This window comes from Pseudophryne corroboree, chromosome 6 (assembly GCF_028390025.1).
Source record: "Pseudophryne corroboree isolate aPseCor3 chromosome 6, aPseCor3.hap2, whole genome shotgun sequence".
NCBI classification, from domain to species: domain Eukaryota; kingdom Metazoa; phylum Chordata; class Amphibia; order Anura; family Myobatrachidae; genus Pseudophryne; species Pseudophryne corroboree.
The window spans coordinates 267,596,791-267,618,285 of record NC_086449.1 but is presented as its reverse complement, the minus strand read 5'-3'; the positions used below and the strand labels follow the sequence as shown (position 1 = coordinate 267,618,285).

The following is a 21,495-nucleotide window of genomic DNA, read 5'->3' as shown; positions in this document are numbered from 1 at the left end:
ATTTGGCAGATTCCATGCCAGAGTGTTTCAGTTGGACATATTGGACAAGTGGTCCGGATCCCATCTGCACATGTACTGGAAAATAATCCTGTCCTCCAAGACCAGAATCTCGCTCCTGTGGTGGCTGCAGAGCTCTCGCCTCCTAGAAGGACGCAGGTTCGGGATCCAGGACTGGATCCTAGTAACCACGGATGCGAGTCTCTGAGGCTGGGGAGCAGTCACACAGGGGGAAACCTTCCAGGGAAAATGGTCAAGCCAGGAAGTTTGTCTACACATAAACGTTGTAGAGTTAAGGGCCATTTGCAACGGCCTTCTTCAAGCGGAACGTCTTCTTCGCAATCTGCCCGTCCTAATACAGTCGGACAATATAACAGCAGTAGCGCACATAAACCGCCAGGGCGGAACAAAGAGCAGAGCGGCAATGGCAGAGACCACAAAGGTTCTCCGCTGGGCGGAAAGACATACAAGCGCTCTGTCAGCAATCTTCATTCCGGGAGTGGACAACTGGGAAGCAGACTTCCTCAGTAGACACGATCTCCATGCAGGAGAGTGGGGTCTACATCAAGAGGTCTTCACAGAAGTGACAAGTCTTTGGGGAATTCCTCAAATAGACAGGATGGCATCTCGCCTCAACAAGAAACTTCAGAGATATTGTTCCAGGTCAAGGGACCCTCAAGCAATAGCAGTGGACACGCTGGTGATACCATGGGTGTTTCAGTCGGTGTATGTGTTCCCTCCGCTTCCACTCATTCCAAAGGTGCTAAAGATCATAAGAAGAACAAAGGTTCAGGCGATCCTCATTGTTCCAGACTGACCAAGGAGGGCATGGTATCCAGATCTTCAGGAATTACTCATAAGAGATCCCTGGCCTCTTTCTCCACGAGAGGATCTGTTACAGCAGGGGCCGTGCGTATATCACGACTTACCGCGGCTACGTTTGACGGCTTGTCGGTTGAACGCCGGATCCTAGCCCGAAAGGGTATTCCCAGTGAAGTCATTCCCACTCTTCTTCAGGCTAGAAAAAGAGTAACATCTAAACATTATCACCGTTTTTGGAGAAAAATTGTCTTTGTGTGAATCTAAGAAGGCTCCTACGGCAGAATTTCAGCTAGGGCGTTTTCTCCATTTCTTGCAAGCAGGTGTGGATGCGGGCCTAAAGTTAGGCTCGATTTAAAGTACAAATTTCGGCCTTATCGGTTTTCTTTCAAAAACAATTGGCCTCCCTTCCAGAAGTTCAGACTTTCATGAAAGGCGTTTTGCACATCCAACCTCCATTTGTGCCCCCAGTGGCACCATGGGATCTTAACGTGGTGTTGCATTTCCTTCAATCACATTGGTTTGAACCTTTACAGAAGGTAGAGTTGAAATTTCTCACTTGGAAAGTGGTCATGCTATTGGCCTTCGCATCCGCAAGGCGGGTGTCTGAGTTAGCGGCTTTGTCTCACAAGAGCCCTTATTTAATCTCCATGAAGATAGAGCAGAGTTGAGGACTTGTCAACAATTTCTGCCGAAGGTGGTTTCATCGTTCCACATGAACCAGGCTATTGTTGTACCGGTGGCTACTGACGCCTTCGCGGAGTCAAAATCTCTCGACGTTGTCAGGGCCTTAAAGATTTATGTCACCAGAACGGCTCAACTTAGGAAAACAGAAGCTCTGTTTGTCCTGTATGCTGCCAACAAGATTGGGACGCCTGCTTCCAAGCAGACTATTGCGCGCTGGATCTGTAATATGATTCAGCATGCTCATTCTTCTTGCCGTTACTGAAATCAGTGAAGGCCCACTCTACCAGAAAGGTGGGCTTATCCTGGGCGGCTGCCCAGGGGGTCTCAGCATTACAACTTTGCCAAGCAGCTACTTGGTCGGGTTCAAACACTTTTGCGAAATTTTACAAATTTGATACCCTGGCTGATGAGGACCTCATGTTTGGTCAATCGGTGCTGCAGAGTCATCCGCACTCTCCCACCCGTTTTGGAGCTTTGGTATAAACCCCATGGTTCTTATGGTGTCCCCAGCATCCTCTAGGACGTATGAGAAAATAGGATTTTAATACCTACCGGTAAATCCTTTTCTCTTAGTCCGTAGAGGATGCTGGGCGCCCATGCCAGTGCGGACTCTATCTGCAGTTATTAGTTATGTTTACACATGGGTTGTGTTATGTTATAGTCAGCCTGTTGCTGACATTGTTCATGCCGTTGACTGGAGTTCTGTTAAATGCCATGTTGTACGGCGTGTTTGAGGTGTGAGCTGGTATGTATCTCACCTTAGTTTAACAATAAATCCTTTGCCTCGAAATGTCCGTCTCCCTGGGCACAGTTCCTATAACTGGAGTCTGGAGGAGAAGCATCGAGGGAGGAGCCAGTTCACACCCCTTTCAAAGTCTTAAAGTGCCCATGTCTCCTTGCGGATCCAGTCTGTACCCCACGGTTCTTATGGTGTCCCCAGCATCCTCTACGGACTAAGAGAAAAGGATTTACCGGTAGGTATTAAAATCCTATTTTTTTTCTTAGACACAATGTAATGTATTAGGATGCACCAGCAGCTTCTGCTGATTAAAATGATATGCAGAATGCCTATATTCTCTGTGTGACTGTATTTGTATACAGAATGCTATGCTACAGTTTCATTTCAGATGCAGATAAAGCCGCTATTACACAGAATATAGGCATTCTGCATATCATTTTAATCAGCTGAAGCTGCTTGTGCGTCCTATTGCATTTCATTGTGTCTAAGATGCATTTTGTGGCAGAAGACGCAAAAAAGACGCTCGGTGCTACAGAGTCCTGCCACGGCATGGCGCGACTTGAAGGCCTGTTGAGCGTGACTGCAGCAATGATGTAAGAGGACACAACTGTATAACAAATATGTAATGTACTCTAATAAATAGAGATAAAAGATCAGTGTAATAAACCTGGGATGCTGACAATGTGCACTCCTAGGTTAAAGGTACATTTACCAAGATACGGACCTTAGGTCACAAGCACTGCAGGTATTGATATCAAGAACAGTGGCCAACACACATGCAGTATGTAACATAACAGGCAGTGTAAGTGTGGATACACACCTGAACCATGTTGGCGCAATATGTTTCTGGCCAAATCAGAACAACTTATCGGCCAGATCGTACAGTTATTGTTTACTTGCTGACAAATATATCTAACCCCTTGACAGGTGCCATCCTAATCAATATTATTCACTTCACCTGTCAGTGGTTTTAATGTTATGTCCCATCGGTGTGTGTGTGTGTGTGTGTATAACCTCCAAGCCACAATTCAAATCTAGGCATTGTATTAGGCTAGCAAAAAGAACAGTTGAAAAAATAGTATTCTTTAGTTTGCCGTATGACATATATGTTATACTGCTATAAGGCGTGTGTCCTGTTTGCCACTGCACATCAGAGACCTAGTGTGAGTCCCCTCCATCCTTTTACATCTCTCACTGGCTGCCTGTTGGGCACAGCTTCACTAAGTTCTCCCCCAATTTGCACTTGCAGCTGACGGCCCACCACACTTGCAGCGAAAGGGATCGTATGAGAACAGACAAAATACTGCTGACTAGTGACCTTAAGATCTTTGTGTTGTCCAACAGGGTAATAATGGCACAATGGTTCTGGTGAGAAAATAAAAATTATGCAACTAAAACAAAACAAAGAAAGTGTAGTATGAATAAGCGCTGTGTCATTCTCATAGTGAGCCAAGCTGGTAAAACTCCAGAAATTTTGTTGTGTTCATTCAATACCATGTAACACTGCTCTTACTGAAAATGAAATAGCCTGTAGAATCTGTAACTACAAGCCTACATTTTGATATTAAAATGATTACTTTTTTCCCTCCTCCCCCTTTTTATTCTTGAAAGACTTGAAGAGGAATGATTACACGCCTGACAAAGTGATATTTCCTCAGGATGAAAATACAGAAACATCGACTGATCCTGATAATTCCACCAAAGAGTCCAATTCTATTCGGCTGATGCTGTAACTTGGAAACCAGAAGTTGTTGACTGTTCTCAACCCTGACTCTAAAAAAAAAAATGAGAGGGGTATTGCACACATGTGCGTGCTGCTAGAAGTCATGACTATCTTCTTTTTAATACACACTTAGTGACGTAAATACCTTACCTGTAAGGTGCCGCCGTCGGCATGAGCCTGAGTGTTTGCTGTCTGCGTCTCCAGCTTTCGTTATACTGCAGCTCCAGAATGCCTTGTTCTTAAACAAATGGAGTGATACAGGATGCCTTCCTATTGGCTGCCCACCCATAATGAATTCTGCCTGTGGGTGCATTTTTAAAGAACGACTTGTCGACTTTATGGAACATAATGAAATGGTAACTTGAGTTTTAACTGTATATAGTGGCTATCGTTTTATACATTTCAATTATATTATTTGATTAGTAAAGTCGTGATCGGCTGATTATTATTGTATAATAGAGGAAGAGGGAGAAACTGTCCCTTCAAGTGTTGCCTTGTAAAGAGAAGTGCTTTCTTGTATATTATGTCTGCTTAGAAGATACATCTTCCAAAGACCTCAAACTGTACAACTTGTATATCAAATGAGAATGTACAAAATCTTATTCATTTTTTTTTTTTTTCCAATGTATTTAAACTTTGTGTACAAAGATCTTTTATTGTTATGTGGTACCTGTTTTAATGAATTACTAAGTGGTTGTAAATTATGGGGCACTGCAATGCAACTTGGCCAATGAATTGTAACATAATATTTCCAATGTTGAGCGTTTGTCTAGAAACTATTAGAGGTACTAAATGCAGGTTTTAACTACAGAACAAATATAGGGGGGAATTCAATTACAGGCGAAGACATTTGCCTGGCCGAATCAGTGAGGTAAGAGCAGCACTTTATGGCAGCCCAAACTGGTACAAAAATTGCTCCTAGCCCCAAATGGTAAGAGCACTTTTGTCAGGATTGGTCCAGCCGAGGGGTGCAAGATGTGGTGCCATTGCTGGCATTTAAACGCCACGGCAATTCGCACCCTTCGCTCGCAATTGAATTTCCACCCATAAAGTTCTATACATTTTTACTCTGTAGTGTATCTTATAGATACAATACTTATTAAGGCACGAACAAATTAGCTGTTAAAATTGTTTTATGTTACTGGGAAAAATGAAATATACTGTATACATTTTATATATCATTTAAATCTTAATCTAAATAAATTTATTCTTCAAATATTTGCAGTTTTGTGTTTTCAATACTACAGTAACCTATAATCATTTATAATCTAAAACATTGGGGTTTTTTTTAAAGTAAAACCTTATTAGAGTTTATAAATAAGTGCCAAAAAAACAACTTGCATAGTCAACAAACTGATAAGAGCAGAACATGAAAGAAGCACAATACTGAACAGAGAGCCAATCTCTTACAATCATAATATATTGAAATGGTAAGAACGCAAAGCAACATGTCATGGGAGTATCACAATTATACTGAGTCTGAGAAAAAGATCCAACAACCCACAAAACAACAAATCTAACTAGAGTAACAATAGAAACAAAAGGTGCAAGGATTAGGTCAAGTGCAGTATATAACTCTCGTTGTTAAAGTAGAGGCAGCAGATCAGGAGGAGTAGGGCATCACCCTCAGGTGACTTGGGTGTAGTGAATAAAGTCCATTCAGGCTCAACTCCCAGAATACTTAAGACATCAGAGTTTGCTAGGAGGTAGAAGCAAGCTAAATATAAAAATCTATTCGTTGTACGGGTTGCTATCGGGATCTCGGCGCTTGGGATGCCGGCAGTGCGAATACAGACAGCAGCACCCCGACAAGCAGGATCCAGACTGTGTCTGGAAGGTAACTATGCTAGCCCTCCCCTTCTACCCCCATAACCCTCATTTCTCTAATGTCTTAGTGGATGCTGGGGACTCCGTAAGGACCATGGGGAATAGACGGGCTCCGCAGGAGACTGGGCCCTCTAAGAAAGATTTAGTACTATTGGTGTGCACTGGCTCCTCCCTCTATGCCCCTCCTCCAGACCTCAGTTAGAATCTGTGCCCGGCCAGAGCTGGGTGCTTTTAGTGGGCTCTCCTGAGCTTGCTAATAAGAAAGTATTTTAGTTAGGTTTTTTATTTTCAGAGAGCTTCTGCTGGCAACAGACTCTCTGCTACGTGGGACTGAGGGGAGAGAAGCAAACCTACTAACTGCGGCTAGGTTGCGCTTCTTAGGCTACTAGACACCATTAGCTCCAGAGGGTTCGAACACAGGATCTTAACCTTGGTCGTCCGTTCCCGGAGCCGCGCCGCCGTCCCCCTCGCAGAGCCAGAAGACAGAAGCCGGCAGAAGCAAGAAGTCATCGAAATCGGCGGCAGAAGACTCCTGTCTTCATATGAGGTAGCGCACAGCACTGCAGCTGTGCGCCATTGCTCCCACACTAACCCACACACTCCGGTCACTGTGGGGTGCAGGGCGCAGGGGGGGGTGCGCCCTGGGCAGCAATTAAGTACCTCCTGGCAAAAGCAGCATATATACAGTTGGACACTGTTATATGCATGAGCCCCCGCCATTAATTTTACACAAAATCGCGGGAGAAGCCCGCCGCTGAGGGGGCGGGGCCTTCTTCCTCAGCACTCACCAGCGCCATTTTATCTCCACAGCTCCGCTGAGAGGAAGCTCCCCAGGCTCTCCCCTGCACGATAGAGAGGGTGAAAAAGAGAGGGGGGGGCACATAAATTTGGCGTAAAAACAATATATACAGCAGCTACTGGGTTAACACTAAGTTACTGTGTGATTCCTGGGTCATATAGCGCTGGGGTGTGTGCTGGCATACTCTCTCTCTGTCTCTCCAAAGGGCCTTGTGGGGGAACTGTCCTCAAATAGAGCATCCCCTGTGTGTGTGGTGTGTCGGTACGTGTGTGTCGACATGTCTGAGGTAAAAGGCTTCCCTAAGGAGGAGATAGAGCAAATGTGTGTGAGAGGGTGTCTCCGTCTACAACGCCGACACCTGTTTGGATATGTGTAAGTGCTGAGGTGAATTTATTGCACAAAAGATTAGAGAACAGACAGGAAATCTACCCATGTCTGTCCCTGTGTCTCAGAGACCTTCAGAGTCTCACAATGCTCACTATCCAAAATAATAGACACTGATATCGACACGGAGTTTGACTCCAGTGTCGACTACGATACTGCAAAGTTACAGCCAAGATGGCTGAAAGGTATTCAATATATGATTATTGTAATAAAAGATGATTTGCATATCACTGATGACTCATCTGTCCCTGACACAAGGGTACACATGTTAAGGGGAAGAAAGCTGAGGTAAATTTCCCTCCTCTCATGAGGAAAGAGAGCGTGAATCTCCAGACAAGAGATTGCAGCTTCCCACAAAAAATTCTCAGGCAGTATCCTTTCCCCACTAGGGCCAGGATGTGATGGGAATCTTCCCCTAGGGTGTCCTGTTAACACAGAAGGTAGCACTAGCTATTCTCAGGGATCCTGCAGATAGCGTGCACATTCTAGTATACTACTCAGACCGGCGATTGTGTCGGCATGGGTTTATAGCGCTGTGGCAGCGTGGACAGGTACCTTATCAGCAGAGATTGAGACCCTAGTATGCATATAGATATATATATATATATATGTATGTATATATGTATATATAGAGATATATATATTAAAGATGCTGTCTTAAGTGATAGATATATATATATAAAACATGCCCAAAGAGACATGAGTATACTGGGTCCTAGAGTCAAAGCTATGTCGATTTCTGCTTGACGTGTCCTGTAGAATATGCAATGGACAGATGATGCCGACTTAAGAGGCATGTGGAAGGCTGAGGATTGTGTGGAAAAGGGTTCTCGGACCTGGTCTACACAGCTATAGCTGGTAATTCTGATATTTTGCCTTATATTCCTGCACAGCCTAGGAAAGCACGACATTATCAAATGCAGCCTTTCGAATAAAGAAACAAGAAAGTCCGAGGTGCGTCCTTTCTTGCCAGAGGCGGGGGCACAGGAAAGAAGCTGCACAACACAGCTAGTTCCCAGGAACAAAAGTCCTCCCCGGCCTCTACAAAAATCCACCGCAAGGCGGAGCTAGGCCCGGTCGGGGCACGCCTTCGTCAGTTCAGCCACAAGTGGGTTCACTCCCTGTTAGATCCCTGGGCAATAGATATTGTGTCTCAGGGATACAAGCTGGACTTTGAGAAGATGCCCCCTCACCGACGGCCCTGCCGGATTCCCCCCACGAGAGGGAAACAGTGTTAACTGCAATTCATAAATTGTATCTTCAACAGGTGGTGGTCAAGGTTCCCCTCCTTCAACAAGGAGGGGGTTATTATTCGACCATGTTGTAGTCCCGAAACCAGACGGTTCGGTCAGACCCATATTGAATTTAAAATCCCTGAACATATACCTGAAAGGGTTCAAGTTCAAGATGGAATCGCTAAGAGCGGTTATTGCAAGCCTGAAAGGGGGAGATTTTATGGTGACTCAGGACATAAAGGATGCATACCTTCATGTCCCCATTTATCCACCTCATCAGGCGTACCTCAGAATTGCGGTACGGGATGGTCATTACCAATTTCAGACGTTGCCGTTTGGTCTCTCCACGGCCTTGAGAATATTCACCAAGGTAATGGCGGAAATGATAGTGCTCCTGCGGAAGCAAGGTGTCACTATTATCACGTACTTGGACGATCTCCTCATAAAAGCGAGATCAAGAGAGCAGTTGCTGAACAGCGTATCACTTTCTCTGGAAGTGAAACGGCAACACGGCTGGATTCTATATATTCCAAAGTCGCAGTTGGTTCTTACAGCTCATCTGCCTCTCGTAGGCATGATCCTAGACACAGACCAGAAAAGGGTTTATCTCCCGATAGAGAGAGCTCAGAAGCTCGTGACACTGGTCAGGAATCTATTAAAACCAAAACAGGTGTCAGTGCATCACTGCACTCGAGTCCAGGGAAGGAGGGTGGCATCATACGAGGCCATTCCCTTCGGCAGGTTCCATAGGAGGACCTTCCAATGGGACTTACTGGACAAGTGGTCCGGATCACATCTTCGGATGCATCGGTTAATCACCCTATCCCCCAGAGCCAGGGTGTCTCTCTGGTGGTGACTGCAGAGTGCTCACCTTCTCGAAGGTCGCAGATTCGGCATTCAGGACTGGGTCCTGGTGACCACGGATGCAAGCCTCCGAGGGTGGGGGGCAGTCACACAGGTAAGAAATTTCCAAGGGCTGTGGTCAAGGCAGGAGACTTGCCTTCACATCAATATCCTGGAACTAAGGGCCATATACAACGCCCTAAGTCAAGCGGAGACCCTGCTTCGCGACCAACCGGTTCTGATCCAGTCAGACCGCAGTGGCTCATGTAAACCGCCAAGGCGGCACAAGGAGCAGGGTGGCGATGGTAGAAGCCACCAGAATTCTTCGCTGGGCGGAGAATCACGTAAGCGCACTGTCAGCAGTGTTCATTCCGGGAGTGGACAACTGGGAAGCAGACTTCCTCAGCAGGCACGACCTCCACCCGGGAGAGTGGGGACTTCATCAGGAAGTCTTCACGCAGATTGCAAATCGATGGGAACTGCCACAGGTGGACATGATGGCGTCCCGCCTCAACAAAAAGCTAAAAAGGTATTGCGCCTGGTCAAGGGACCCTCAGGCTATGGCTGTGGATGCACTAGTAACACCGTGGGTGTTCCAGTCGGTCTATGTGTTTCCTCCTCTTCCTCTCATACCAAAGGTGCTGAGAATTGTAAGAAGAAGAGGAGTGAGAACAATACTCATTGTTATGGATTGGCCAAGAAGGACTTGGTACCCGGACCTGCAAGAAATGCTCACAGAGGACCCATGGCCTCTGCCTCTCAGACAGGACCTGTTGCAACAAGGGCCCTGTCTGTTTCAAGACTTACCGCGGCTGCGTTTGACGGCATGGCGGTTGAACGCCGGATCCTAGCTGAAAAAGGCATTCCGGATGAAGTTATTCCTATGCTGATAAAGGCTAGGAAGGACGTGACAGCAAAGCATTATCACCGTATATGGCGAAAATATGTTGCTTGGTGTGAGGCCAGGAAGGCCCCTACAGAGGAATTCCAGCTGGGTCGATTCCTGCACTTCCTACAGTCAGGAGTGACTATGGGCCTAAAATTAGGGTCCATAAAGGTCCAGATTTCGGCCCTTTCCATTTTCTTTCAAAAAGAACTGGCTTCACTGCCTGAGGTTCAGACGTTTGTTAAGGGAGTGCTGCATATTCAGCCCCCTTTTGTGCCACCAGTGGCACCTTGGGATCTTAACGTGGTGTTGGGTTTCCTGAAATCCCACTGGTTTGAGCCACTTAAGACTGTGGAGCTAAAGTATCTCACGTGGAAAGTGGTCATGCTATTGGCTTTAGCTTCGGCTAGGCGTGTGTCAGAATTGGCGGCTTTGTCATGTAAAAGCCCCTATCTGGTTTTCCATATGGACAGGGTAGAATTGCGGACTCGTCCGCAATTTCTGCCAAAGGTGGTGTCATCCTTTCATTTGAACCAACCTATTGTGGTGCCTGCGGCTACTTGTGACTTGGAGGATTCCAAGCTGTTTGACGTAGTCCGGGCTTTGAAGATTTATGTAGCCAGAATGGCTGGAGTCAGGAAGACTGACTCGCTGTTTATCCTGTATGCATCCAACAAGCTGGGTGCTCCTGCTTCAAAGCAAACTATTGCTCGCTGGATCTGTAACACGATTCAGCAGGCTCATTCTGCGGCTGGATTGCCGCATCCAAAATCAGTGAAAGCCCATTCCACAAGGAAGGTGGGCTCTTCTTGGGCGGCTGCCCGAGGGGTCTCGGCATTACAGCTTTGCCGAGCTGCTACTTGGTCGGGTTCAAACACCTTTGCAAAATTCTACAAGTTTGATACCCTGGCTGAGAAGGACCTTGTGTTTGCCCATTCGGTGCTGCAGAGTCATCCGCACTCTCCCGCCCGTTTGGGAGCTTTGGTATAATCCCCATGGTCCTTACGGAGTCCCCAGCATCCACTAGGATGTTAGAGAAAATAAGATTTTACTCACCGGTAAATCTATTTCTCGTAGTCCGTAGTGGATGCTGGGCGCCCGTCCCAAGTGCGGACTTTCTGCAATATGTGTATATAGTTATTGCTTAATAAAGGGTTATGTTATGTTGGCATCCATTGGTTGATGCTCTGTTGTTTGTTCATACTGTTAACTGGGTAAGTTTGTCACAAGTTATACGGTGTGATTGGTGTGGCTGGTATGAGTCTTACCCTGGGTTCCAAAATCCTTTCCTTGTAATGTCAGCTCAGTTTCCTTAACTGAGGTCTGGAGGAGGGGCATAGAGGGAGGAGCCAGTGCACACCAGTAGTACTAAATCTTTCTTAGAGTGCCCAGTCTCCTGCGGAGCCCGTCTATTCCCCATGGTCCTTACGGAGTCCCCAGCATCCACTACGGACTACGAGAAATAGATTTACCGGTGAGTAAAATCTTATTTTCCTACAGCCTGTCCCTATCCCTCCCCGGTGATGCCTAAACCCCCATCTCTGCTGCCTAAACCTAACCCCCCACATCCGCAGCCTTCCCCTCCCCGGTGGTGCCTAACCCTAATCCCCACACACACACACACACACTCACCTCCCAGCAGCCTAAACTTAACCTTCTCCTCCCCCCTCCCCCCCCCCCCCCCCCCCAGCAGCCTAAACCCAACCGCTCTTGCCCTCCTCCCACTTGCAGCCTGAACCCCAGAGCCGGCCCTAACCAATATGATGCCCTAGGCAAGATTTTGGCTGGTGCCCCCTAGCACCACCGCTAGTGCCGCCTCTGACCCTGCACCCCTTTCCCAGCACCATCACCCCCCACCCATAGCAGTCCCTTTTTTTGTTTTCCTACCCCCTGTAATTTAAATAAGAACAGTGGCCCTCATTCCGAGTTGTTCGCTCGGTAAAAATCTTCGCATCGCAGCGATTTTCCGCTTAATGCGCATGCGCAATGTCCGCACTGTGACTGCGCCAAGTAAATTTGCTATGCACTTAGTAATTTTACTCACGGCTTTTTCATCGGTCTGGCGATCGTAATGTGATTGACAGGAAATGGGTGTTACTGGGCGGAAACAGGCCGTTTTATGGGCATGTGGGAAAAAACGCTACCGTTTCCGGAAAAAACGCAGGAGTGGCCGGAGAAACGGAGGAGTGTCTGGGCGAACGCTGGGAGTGTTTGTGACGTCAAACCAGGAACGCCAAGCAGTGAAATGATCGCAGATGCCGAGTAAGTCTGAAGCTACTCAGAAACTGCTACGAGGTGTGTAATCGCAATATTGCGAATACTTCGTTCGCAATTTTAAGATGCTAAGATTCACTCCCAGTAGGCGGCGGCTTAGCGTGAGCAACTCTGCTAAAATCGCCTTGCGAGCGAACAACTCGGAATGACCTCCAGTGTGCACATTTGGCCTTACACATATGCCGCACATTATTAGTGCCCTTATACACATAATGACACACATAGTGCCCCTTACACATATGTTACACATTATTAATGCCCTTATACACATAATGACACATGTAGTTCCCAGCGTGAGTCAACTGGCATCTCTGCTAATGTCGGGTGCCTATTTTTTATGAAAATGCATCTTATTTGCATTGCTATGTGGCTAGGATGCACAAGCAGCTTCTGTTGAATAAACTGATATGCAGCATGCCTATATACTGTGTGAGACTGTGGCTGTATCTGCGTACGAAATGCTACACACAGAATATAGACATGCCGCATATCATTTTAATCAGCAGAAGCTGCTGGTGCCCCTAGGCATACCAGATGCCCTAGGCAATTGCCTAGTTTGCCTATACCTAGGGCCGGCTCTGCTGAACCCTAAGGACCTCCAGCAGACTTGCATTCAGGATGCCAGCAGTCTGGATTCTGGTGCCAGAAGTTTGATCCATGTTGGCATTATGACCAGTGTCGGTATTCCAACTGTCGGCATCCCGAATAACTATGCTGACTTGATCCCAGTTGAACTTGCATTTATTTTTATTTTTTTATTTCTCCTGCAGGGTCCACAGGGTATCCACAGGATACATTGGGATATGGTTGAGCGACTGCCGATCTTGCACCAATCAGTCAAAAGCTTTCTGACCTCCCAGCATACAGTGGGTCCGTCCATATATCCCCACCTCCTGGCTCAGGTAAATCAGTTTTTTGTTTGGTGCGTCAGTAGCCGGACCATGGTCTAAGGGCTGCTGATTTTTAGCAGCCATTAGCTTTTTTATTTTATTTTTATAGTCTTACTAATTTTTCTGAGTGATCTTTCTAAACAGCGTCTTATATGTACCTTAGAAAGAGTCGCTCTAACAACTCCCCGCCGGCTCGCGACAACGCTTACCCACGAGTACAGTGCTGTTTTGGCGGGCGTCTGTGTCGGATAAAACTAGCAGGTCCAGCAGACGTTACCAGGCTGTGGCCGGAGCACGGGGGGAAGGTAAGGCATCAGTTCTGCTTAGAGGGGGAACACGGACACAGCTGCACTGTTTAGGGAGAGACTACCAAACAGTCGCTGAGGCACCGAGAGTGCACCAGCGCTAGGCCTTGGGGATCATAGGCTCCAGGGGTAGCATGAGGCTGCGATCCCTAGGGTTGATGTCAGCAGTGGGGAGTCAGACGCTCTCTGACCAGTTTCCTCTGAGTCTCCCGCCATGAACTGAATTCCCGCTTCCGACCAAGATGCTGTGTACTAAGGGATCCAGTCGCAGCATAGGCAGCTGTGTGACTGGTGCGTCAGTGTTCGCTTGGGCGTGTGTGTTCACTATAGGTTCACGGAGCGGCGGTGTACATTTATTGCATCTGGATCCACTCAGCATTTGCAAACGTATTGATCGATCCTGGAAGCGGGGTAAGTCTCCCTGTATCCCACTCTCCTGAGTACTGGCTAAACAGCACTAAGTCTCTATCTACCTTTTTAGTACGAATAGTTGGATAAGTGCATAATGCATAGGAGTTTGATAATACTGTGGTTTCTTTTGCTATGCATCTGAATACGGTTAAAACTTTTTTATAAGGTAATGCATTAATATGTTTCTCCTACATACTTGAACTTTATCTGTACTTGAATATGTGCTCATATTGCTTATTATACTAATGTATAACCTGTGACTGACTGCTAGTGTGGTTGCTGACTTTGTTATAAATTCTGTCAGTTTTCTCTGTTTACTCCGATCCTCAATGCTTGTGCTAAGCAAAGTAGGGTCGGATTGTATGTCACTTTAACACATTTTAAAGTGGTTACAGTCACAAATTGTGTATTACACTGTGAAAGTGTCTGATTATTTATCATGTCTAAGAGCGGCAAAGGTGAGGACAACACACTCACAGCAGCACCGTCACTCATATCATGTTTGTCATGTAAAGCTGGGTTAACCTCTCAGGATCTGGTTCAGGATAGGTTGTGTGCAAACTGTTTTAGCTTTCACCAAGGTCTCTTGAAAAATTCAAGGCAGACGCAGGTGCAAGTTGATCCCCCATTGGCTATGTTTGCACAGACATTGGGGGTAATTCCAAGTTGATCGCAGCAGGACATTTTTTAGCAGTTGGGCAAAACCATGTGCACTGCAGGGGGACAGATATAACATGTGCAGAGAGAGTTAGATTTGGGTGTGGTGAGTTAAATCTGCAATCTAAATTGCAGTGTAAAAATAAATCAGCAAGTATTTACCCATGCACAGAAACAAAATAACCCACCCAAATCTAACTCTCTCTGCAGATGTTATATCTGCCCCCCCCCCCCCCACTCTCCCCCTGCAGTGCACATGGTTTTGCCCAACTGCTAAAAAATTTCCTGCTGCGATCAACTTGGAATTACCCCCATTATCCAGTATAGCTGAGCGGATAATTCCAACTTCTGTACCAGCGATAGGTTACACTATTAACCATTATGTGCAGCATTCCACCTGCGGTTTATCATTTCCAGCAGGGAAAGCAGTAGCCTCTCAACAGAAACAGGCTGAAAAGCTAGTGGTAAGTAAATCATTTAGACACAAAACAACATCTTCACAGTCTACACATGTTTCAGATGGGGATTCATCAGAGGACGAAGACTCTACACTCTGGTTCTGCATATGAGGATGAGGAAGGAGGTCTCAGCGCAGTGGACATATCTGAGTTGATTGCTGCAATAAAAATAAATTTTATCCTTAGAAGAATCAGTAGAGCCTGTGTTAAAATCCAAGGCACCTGTATTTAAACGTCCCAAAACAGTTTAGACTGAGTTTCCTGGATCAGAACAGCTTACGGAAATTCTGGAAGAGGATTGGGCTACGCCCAGTAAGAAATTTAGAATTCCTAGGAAATGGAATTCCAATTATCCTTTTCTGACAGTGGACTGTTTAAAGAGGGAGGTTGCCCCTAAAGTAGATACGCATGTGATTAGTTTAGTGCGAAAATCTACATTACCTCTGCCTTCAACATCATTAAATGGTGTCACGGATAGGAGAGTAGATGGTTTGCTAAAAACCATTTTTTCCCTGTCTGAGACAATCATTAGACCAGCCCTGGCCTCAGCCTGGATGGCTAAAGCAGTGGCTGCCTGGGCAGATGCATTGGAAGGGGAAATCTCAATGACATCTAGAGAGTAAATATCCCATGTGGCACATATCAATAAGGCTGCAATATTCTTGGAAGAAGCAGCCTTAGATATGGGTACTATTGCCTCTCAAGCATCAGCCTCAACAGTAGACGCTCGACGAGCAGTTTGGCTACGCGCCTGGAAAGCTGATTCAGAATCAAAAAAAGTTTTGGAGTTGTTACCTTTTACTGGAGACATTCTTTTTGGTAAAGAGTTAACCAGTATTTTGGTGTCAGAAGCAGACTCCAAGAAAGTTAAGTTTCCTTCTACTTACAAATTTAAGCCTAAAATTCCACCTTTCCGGCCCTTTCGGTGTCAAGGAAAAACAAAAGCAAAGGGTGATAGCAAACAGTCCCAGTATATCAGGTCTGGTAAGACTAAAAAGCATTGGGCAACCAGAGGACTGGCTTCTAAAACACAAGATAAGCCATCAGGCTGATGGTGCTGGCCTCCTCCTGGGGGACCCCAGGGTGGAAGGCTGACTTATTCATTTTGCACAAATCTGGCAGCAGTCTACCACAGATGCCTGGGTGCAAGAAGCAGTATCTCATGGTTATGCGTTTGCTTTCAGCAAAAACCTTTCTCAAAGGTTTTTTTGTACCAGCCCGTCTTTGGTAGAAACGAAGGGCAGGGCTTTGCAAGAGGCATTTCAGAAATTGCTTCAGTCAGGAGTAATCATTACGGTTCCTCCTGCACAACAAGGACAGGGTTTCTACTCCAACCTGTTTTTAGTCCAGAAGCCGAACGGGTCGTTCCGGACCATACTCAATCTAAAAATGCTGAACAAGTACATTTGGGTACCTCGGTTTCATATGGAGACCTTACGTTCCATCATTTTGGCTATGGAACCAGGGGATTTTATGGTATCCCTGGATATACAGAATGCTTACCTGCATGTTCCTATAGCCCTGTCCCATCAGCGCTATCTTAGGTTCCCTATCCTCCAAAAGCATTTTCAGTTCAGGCTCTTCCATTTGGTCTGTCCACAGCACCCCAGAGTATTTACCAAAATTATGGTGATTATAGCAGCTTATCTCCACTAGCAGGAGTTAAGAATATTTCCATACCTCGACGATCTTGTAATCCTGGCACAGTTTCAGGAATTGCTTCTGTGTCATCTGCAACAGAAAATAGAGTGCAGAAGCATGGTTGGCTCATAAACTGGGCAAAATCATCTTTGGTTCCGTCACAATGGATGACTCACTTGGGGGCTGTATTGGATTCGAGCCTTCAGAGAGTAATTTTACCTCTGACCAAAATAACCAAACTTCAGTTAAGGATCCAGGAGCTTCTACACAGTCGAAGAGTATCCATTCACACAGCACTGCGTGTGATGGGATTAATGGTGTCAACATTCGACATGGTAGAGTATGCTCAGTTCCATTCAAGGCCTCTTCAACATCTGATCCTTACCAAGTGGAATGGGGTTCATCAGACAATAAAAGCGCAGACTATGGTTCTTCCTCTGGAAGTAAGGAGGTCATTAGCCTGGTGGCTACAGACAGCCCACCTGGACAAAGGGAGATTCTTTTGGATATCAGATTTGGAAATTCTGACAACAGATGCAAGCCTTCAGGGCTGGGGAGCAGTGTCGGAAAGAAATTGCTTCCAGGGGCAGTGGACCAAGGAAGAAAGTTGCCTGGCAATAAATATATTGGAACTTCGAGCTGTATAAATGGCATTGAATCAGGCAAAGGACATCCTTCAGGGGAAAACAGTTCAGATCCACTCGGACAATGCAACGGCAGTAACGTACCTCAACCATCAGGGAGGAACTCGCAGCCGGAAAGCAAAGTAAGTCACACGTTAAAAGTGGGCAGAACGTCATTTTCCAGCCTTGTCTGCAGTGTTCATTCCAGGAGTCCTAAACTGGGAAGCGGATTTTCTCAGTCGGCACACCATTCATGTAAACTAATGGGCTTTACACCTGGAAATCTTCCAGACCCTGGTCGACAGATGGGGGTTGCCAGAGATAGATCTCATCAGTACCATAAGGTGCCCGCACACGGATCAAGGACAAAGAATCCCAAAGCGATCTTTGTGGATGCACTGTCGGCGAGATGGTACTTTCATCTGCCCTATGTGTTTCCTCCCATCGCCCTGTTACCCAGGGTGGTGAGAAAGGTAAAACAAGGAAAAAGTGCCGTGATACTAATAGCTCGGCTTGGCCCAGAAGACATCGGTACACAAATCTGCAGAGGATGACGATGGATGCTCCGTTCCTACTATCTCAACGTCCAGATCTACTGATTCAGGGGCCTTGTCATCACAGACATCTGGATCGACTGTCTTTGACGGCGTGACTCTTGAGACCTCCATCCTGAAGTCAAGAGGATTCTCACAACAGATAATTCAAACAATGCTTAGAGCAAGGAAACCCTCCTCAACTCGCATTTATCACAGAATATGGCAAACCTATATTCAATGGTGCAGTGAACGGAAACTTGACCCCAGGTCTTTCAGAGTTTCCAGAATCCTAGCATTCCTTCAGGCAGGAATGGATAAAGGTTTAAGGGTGGCTTCCGTGAGTGCAGGTGTCAGCACTAACTGTATGGTTCCAAAAGAAAATTGCCAACCTACAGGATGTGCGCACTTTTTTCCAGGGAATGCATGTAACCTTCTCTTGTTCCTCCTACAGTGCCTTGGGACCTAAGTTTATTTCTAAAGGCCCTTCAAGTTACCCCATTTGAACCACTTAAAAGAGTGGATTTTAAATGGTTGACAGCTAAGGTTCTCTTTCTACTGGCCATGGCTTCAGCTAGAAGAGTTTCAGATTTAGGCGCATTATTATGTCGTCCTTCATTTCTGATTTTTTTTATCCAGATAGAGCAGTTCTCAGAACTAAATCTGGGTCTCTTCCTAAGGTGGTGTCTAAATTCCACCTTAACGAAGAAATTGTAGTCCCAGTTTTGCAGGGGCCAGACATCTCTGCGGGAGATGCATCGTTGGACATAGTCCGTGCCTTAAGGATCTACTTAGATCGTACCAGTGCTATCAGAAAGACAGATTCTCTCTTTGTTCTTTACGGATTTCACAGGAGAGGATGGTCAGCTGATAAGCAGACACTGGCGAGGTGGCTCCGAATGATGATTTCAGAAGCATATTCTCAGTCTGATCTCCCTGTTCCGGATAATGTCTCTGCTCACTCTACTCGTTAGGTAGGTCCATCATGGGCAGCACAGCATGGTGCTTCAGCAGAACAGATATGTAAGACAGCCACATGGTCTACCATTAACACATTCATTAGATGTTATGCCAAAGATTCCTTTGCCTCTCAGGACGCTGAATTCTGGCAAAGGATTCTCCTGTCTAATCAGGAGTGTCCCCACCACTAAATTGCTTTGGGACATCCCAATGTATCCTGTGGATACCCTGTGGACCCTGCCGGAGAAATATATGTTATGGTAAGAACTTACCGTTGATAACAGAATTTCTTCCAAGTCCACAGGTTCCACAGGGATCCCACCCTGACGCACCTGATTTGAGGATACTTTTACTCACTAACCTCTTCACTCTTGTACAGAAGGGTGTGCATGTGTGTTGTTGCCTGATTAGGGCTCTACATGATTCTCCTGCCTTGAGCTTTGGAAAACAACTGATTTGCCTGAGCCAGGAGGCGGGGATATATGGACGGGCCCACTGCATGCTGGGAGGCTAGAAAGCTTTTGACCGATTGGTGCATGATCCGCTTTTGCTCAACCATATCCCAATGTATCCTGTGGACTTAGGAGAAATACTGTTATCAATGGTACGTTCTTACCATAATGTATATATTATATATACATATACATATATACACTGCTCAAAAAAATAAAGGGAACACTAAAATAACACATCCTAGATTTGAATGAATGAAATATTCTTATTAAATACTTTGTTCTTTACATAGTTGAATGTGCTGACAACAAAATCACACACAAATTATCAATGGAAATCAAATTTATTAACCCATGGAGGTCTGGATTTGGAGTCACACTCAAAATTAAAGTGGAAAAACACACTACAGGCTGATCCAACTTTGTTGTAATGTCTTTAAAACAAGTCAAAATGAGGCTCAGTAGTGTGTGTGGCCTCCACGTGCCTGTATGACCTCCCTACAACCCACACAAGTGGCTCAGGTAGTGCAGCTCATCCAGGATGGCACATCAATGCGAGCTGCGGCATGAAGGTTAGCTGTGTCTTTCAGAGTAGTGTCCAGAGCATGGAGGCGCTACCAGGAGACAGGCCAGTACATCAGGAGATGTGGAGGAGGCCGTAGGAGGGCAACAACCCAGCAGCAGGACCGTTACCTCCGCCTTTGTGCAAGGAGAAACAGGAGGAGCACTGCCAGAGCCCTGCAAAATGACCTCCAGCAAGCCACAAATGTGCATGTGTCTACTCAAACGATCAGAAACAGACTCCATGAGGGTGGTATGAGGGCCCAACTTCCACAGGTGGGGGTTGTGCTTACAGCCCAACACCGTGTAGGACGTTTGGCATTTGCCAGAGAACACCAAGATTGGCAAATTCGCCACTGGCGCCCTGTGCTTTTCACAGATGAAAGCAGGTTCTCACTGAGCACATGTGACAGACGTGACAGTCTGGAGACGCCAAGGAGAACGTTCTGCTGCCTGCAACATCCTCCAGCATGACCGGTTTGGCAGTGGGTCAGTAATGGTGTGGGGTGGCATTTCTTTGGGGGGCCGCACAGCCCTCCATGTGCTCGCCAGAGGTAGCCTGACTGCCATTAGGTACCGAGATGAGATCCTCAGACCCCTTGTGAGACCACATGCTGGTGCGGTTGGCCCTGGGTTCCTCCTAATGCAAGACAATGCTAGACCTCATGTGGCTGGAGTGTGTCAGCAGTTCCTGCAAGACGAAGGCATTGATGCTATGGACTGGCCCGCCCGTTCCTCAGACCTTAATCCAATTGAGCACATCTGGGACATCATGTCTCGCACCATCCACCAACGCCACGTTGCACCACAGACTGTCCAGGTGTGGGAGGAGATCCCTCAGGAGACCATTCGCCACCTCATCAGGAGCATGCCCAGGCGTTGTAGGGAGGTCATACAGGCACGTGGAGGCCACACACACTACTGAGCCTCATTTTTACTTGTTTTAAGGACGTTACATCAAAGTTGGATCAGCCTGTAGTGTGTTTTTCCACTTGAATTTTGAGTGTGACTCCAAATCCAGACCTCCATGGGTTAATAAATTTGATTTCCATTGATAATTTTTGTGTGATTTTGTCAGCACATTCAACTATGTAAAGAACAAAGTATTTAATAAGAATATTTTATTCATTCAGGTCTAGGATGTGTTATTTTAGTGTTCCCTTTATTTTTTTGAGCAGTGTGTGTATGTATGTGTGTGTGTGTGTGTGTGTGTGTGTGTGTGTGTGTATATATATATATATATATATATATATAAAATATAATATTTTTTATTTTTTTTTAAGTATGAGATGCCAATTTAAATACAAAGGTTTTTGTAATTATTTATTAATTTATTTAGAAATTGCGTTTGTTCAAAGACCTTTTAATATATATCCTGAGGAAACAGCCGTAGCATGGAGGCTGAGAAACGCGTCTAGCATTGCTCCTTTTTTGCTCACCAAAGTCCTGCTCTACACCTGCATTAGATCTACACTGCAGCACGCTGACAAGCTGGCGTCAGTGTCTGTTACACACAGCAGCTAACAGCTTAATTAACAGAAGCGGTAAGCTCCGTCATCTGCAGCCCGCTTAGACATCTGATATCACAGCCACATCAGCTGGTCATCGGAGCGGCTAGCCCCGCTACCCTCAGCCCGCCCAGACATCGGACATTACGGCCACACCGGCTGGTCATCGGAGCGGCTAGCTCTGCTACCCTCAGTCTGCCCAGATATCAAGGAGTGCAGACGCATTAGTGGATCACCACTACTGTGTTAATAACTGCCCACTCCAGCACTGAGGTTCACCCAA

The 21,495-nt window shown here is 46.2% G+C and overlaps 1 protein-coding gene across 1 annotated transcript in view; it reads left to right on the top strand.

Moving 5' to 3' along the window:
• Positions 1–5,181, top strand: part of TRPM7 (transient receptor potential cation channel subfamily M member 7) — a 431,707-nt gene extending 426,526 nt beyond the window's left edge. Inside the window, exon 39 of the mRNA XM_063925998.1 lies at positions 3,854–5,181. Within this exon, the coding sequence (XP_063782068.1) occupies positions 3,854–3,975 (122 nt within the window). The 3' untranslated portion in view covers positions 3,976–5,181. The remainder of the gene's footprint in view (positions 1–3,853) is intronic.
• The last annotated feature ends 16,314 nt before the right edge of the window (positions 5,182–21,495 follow it).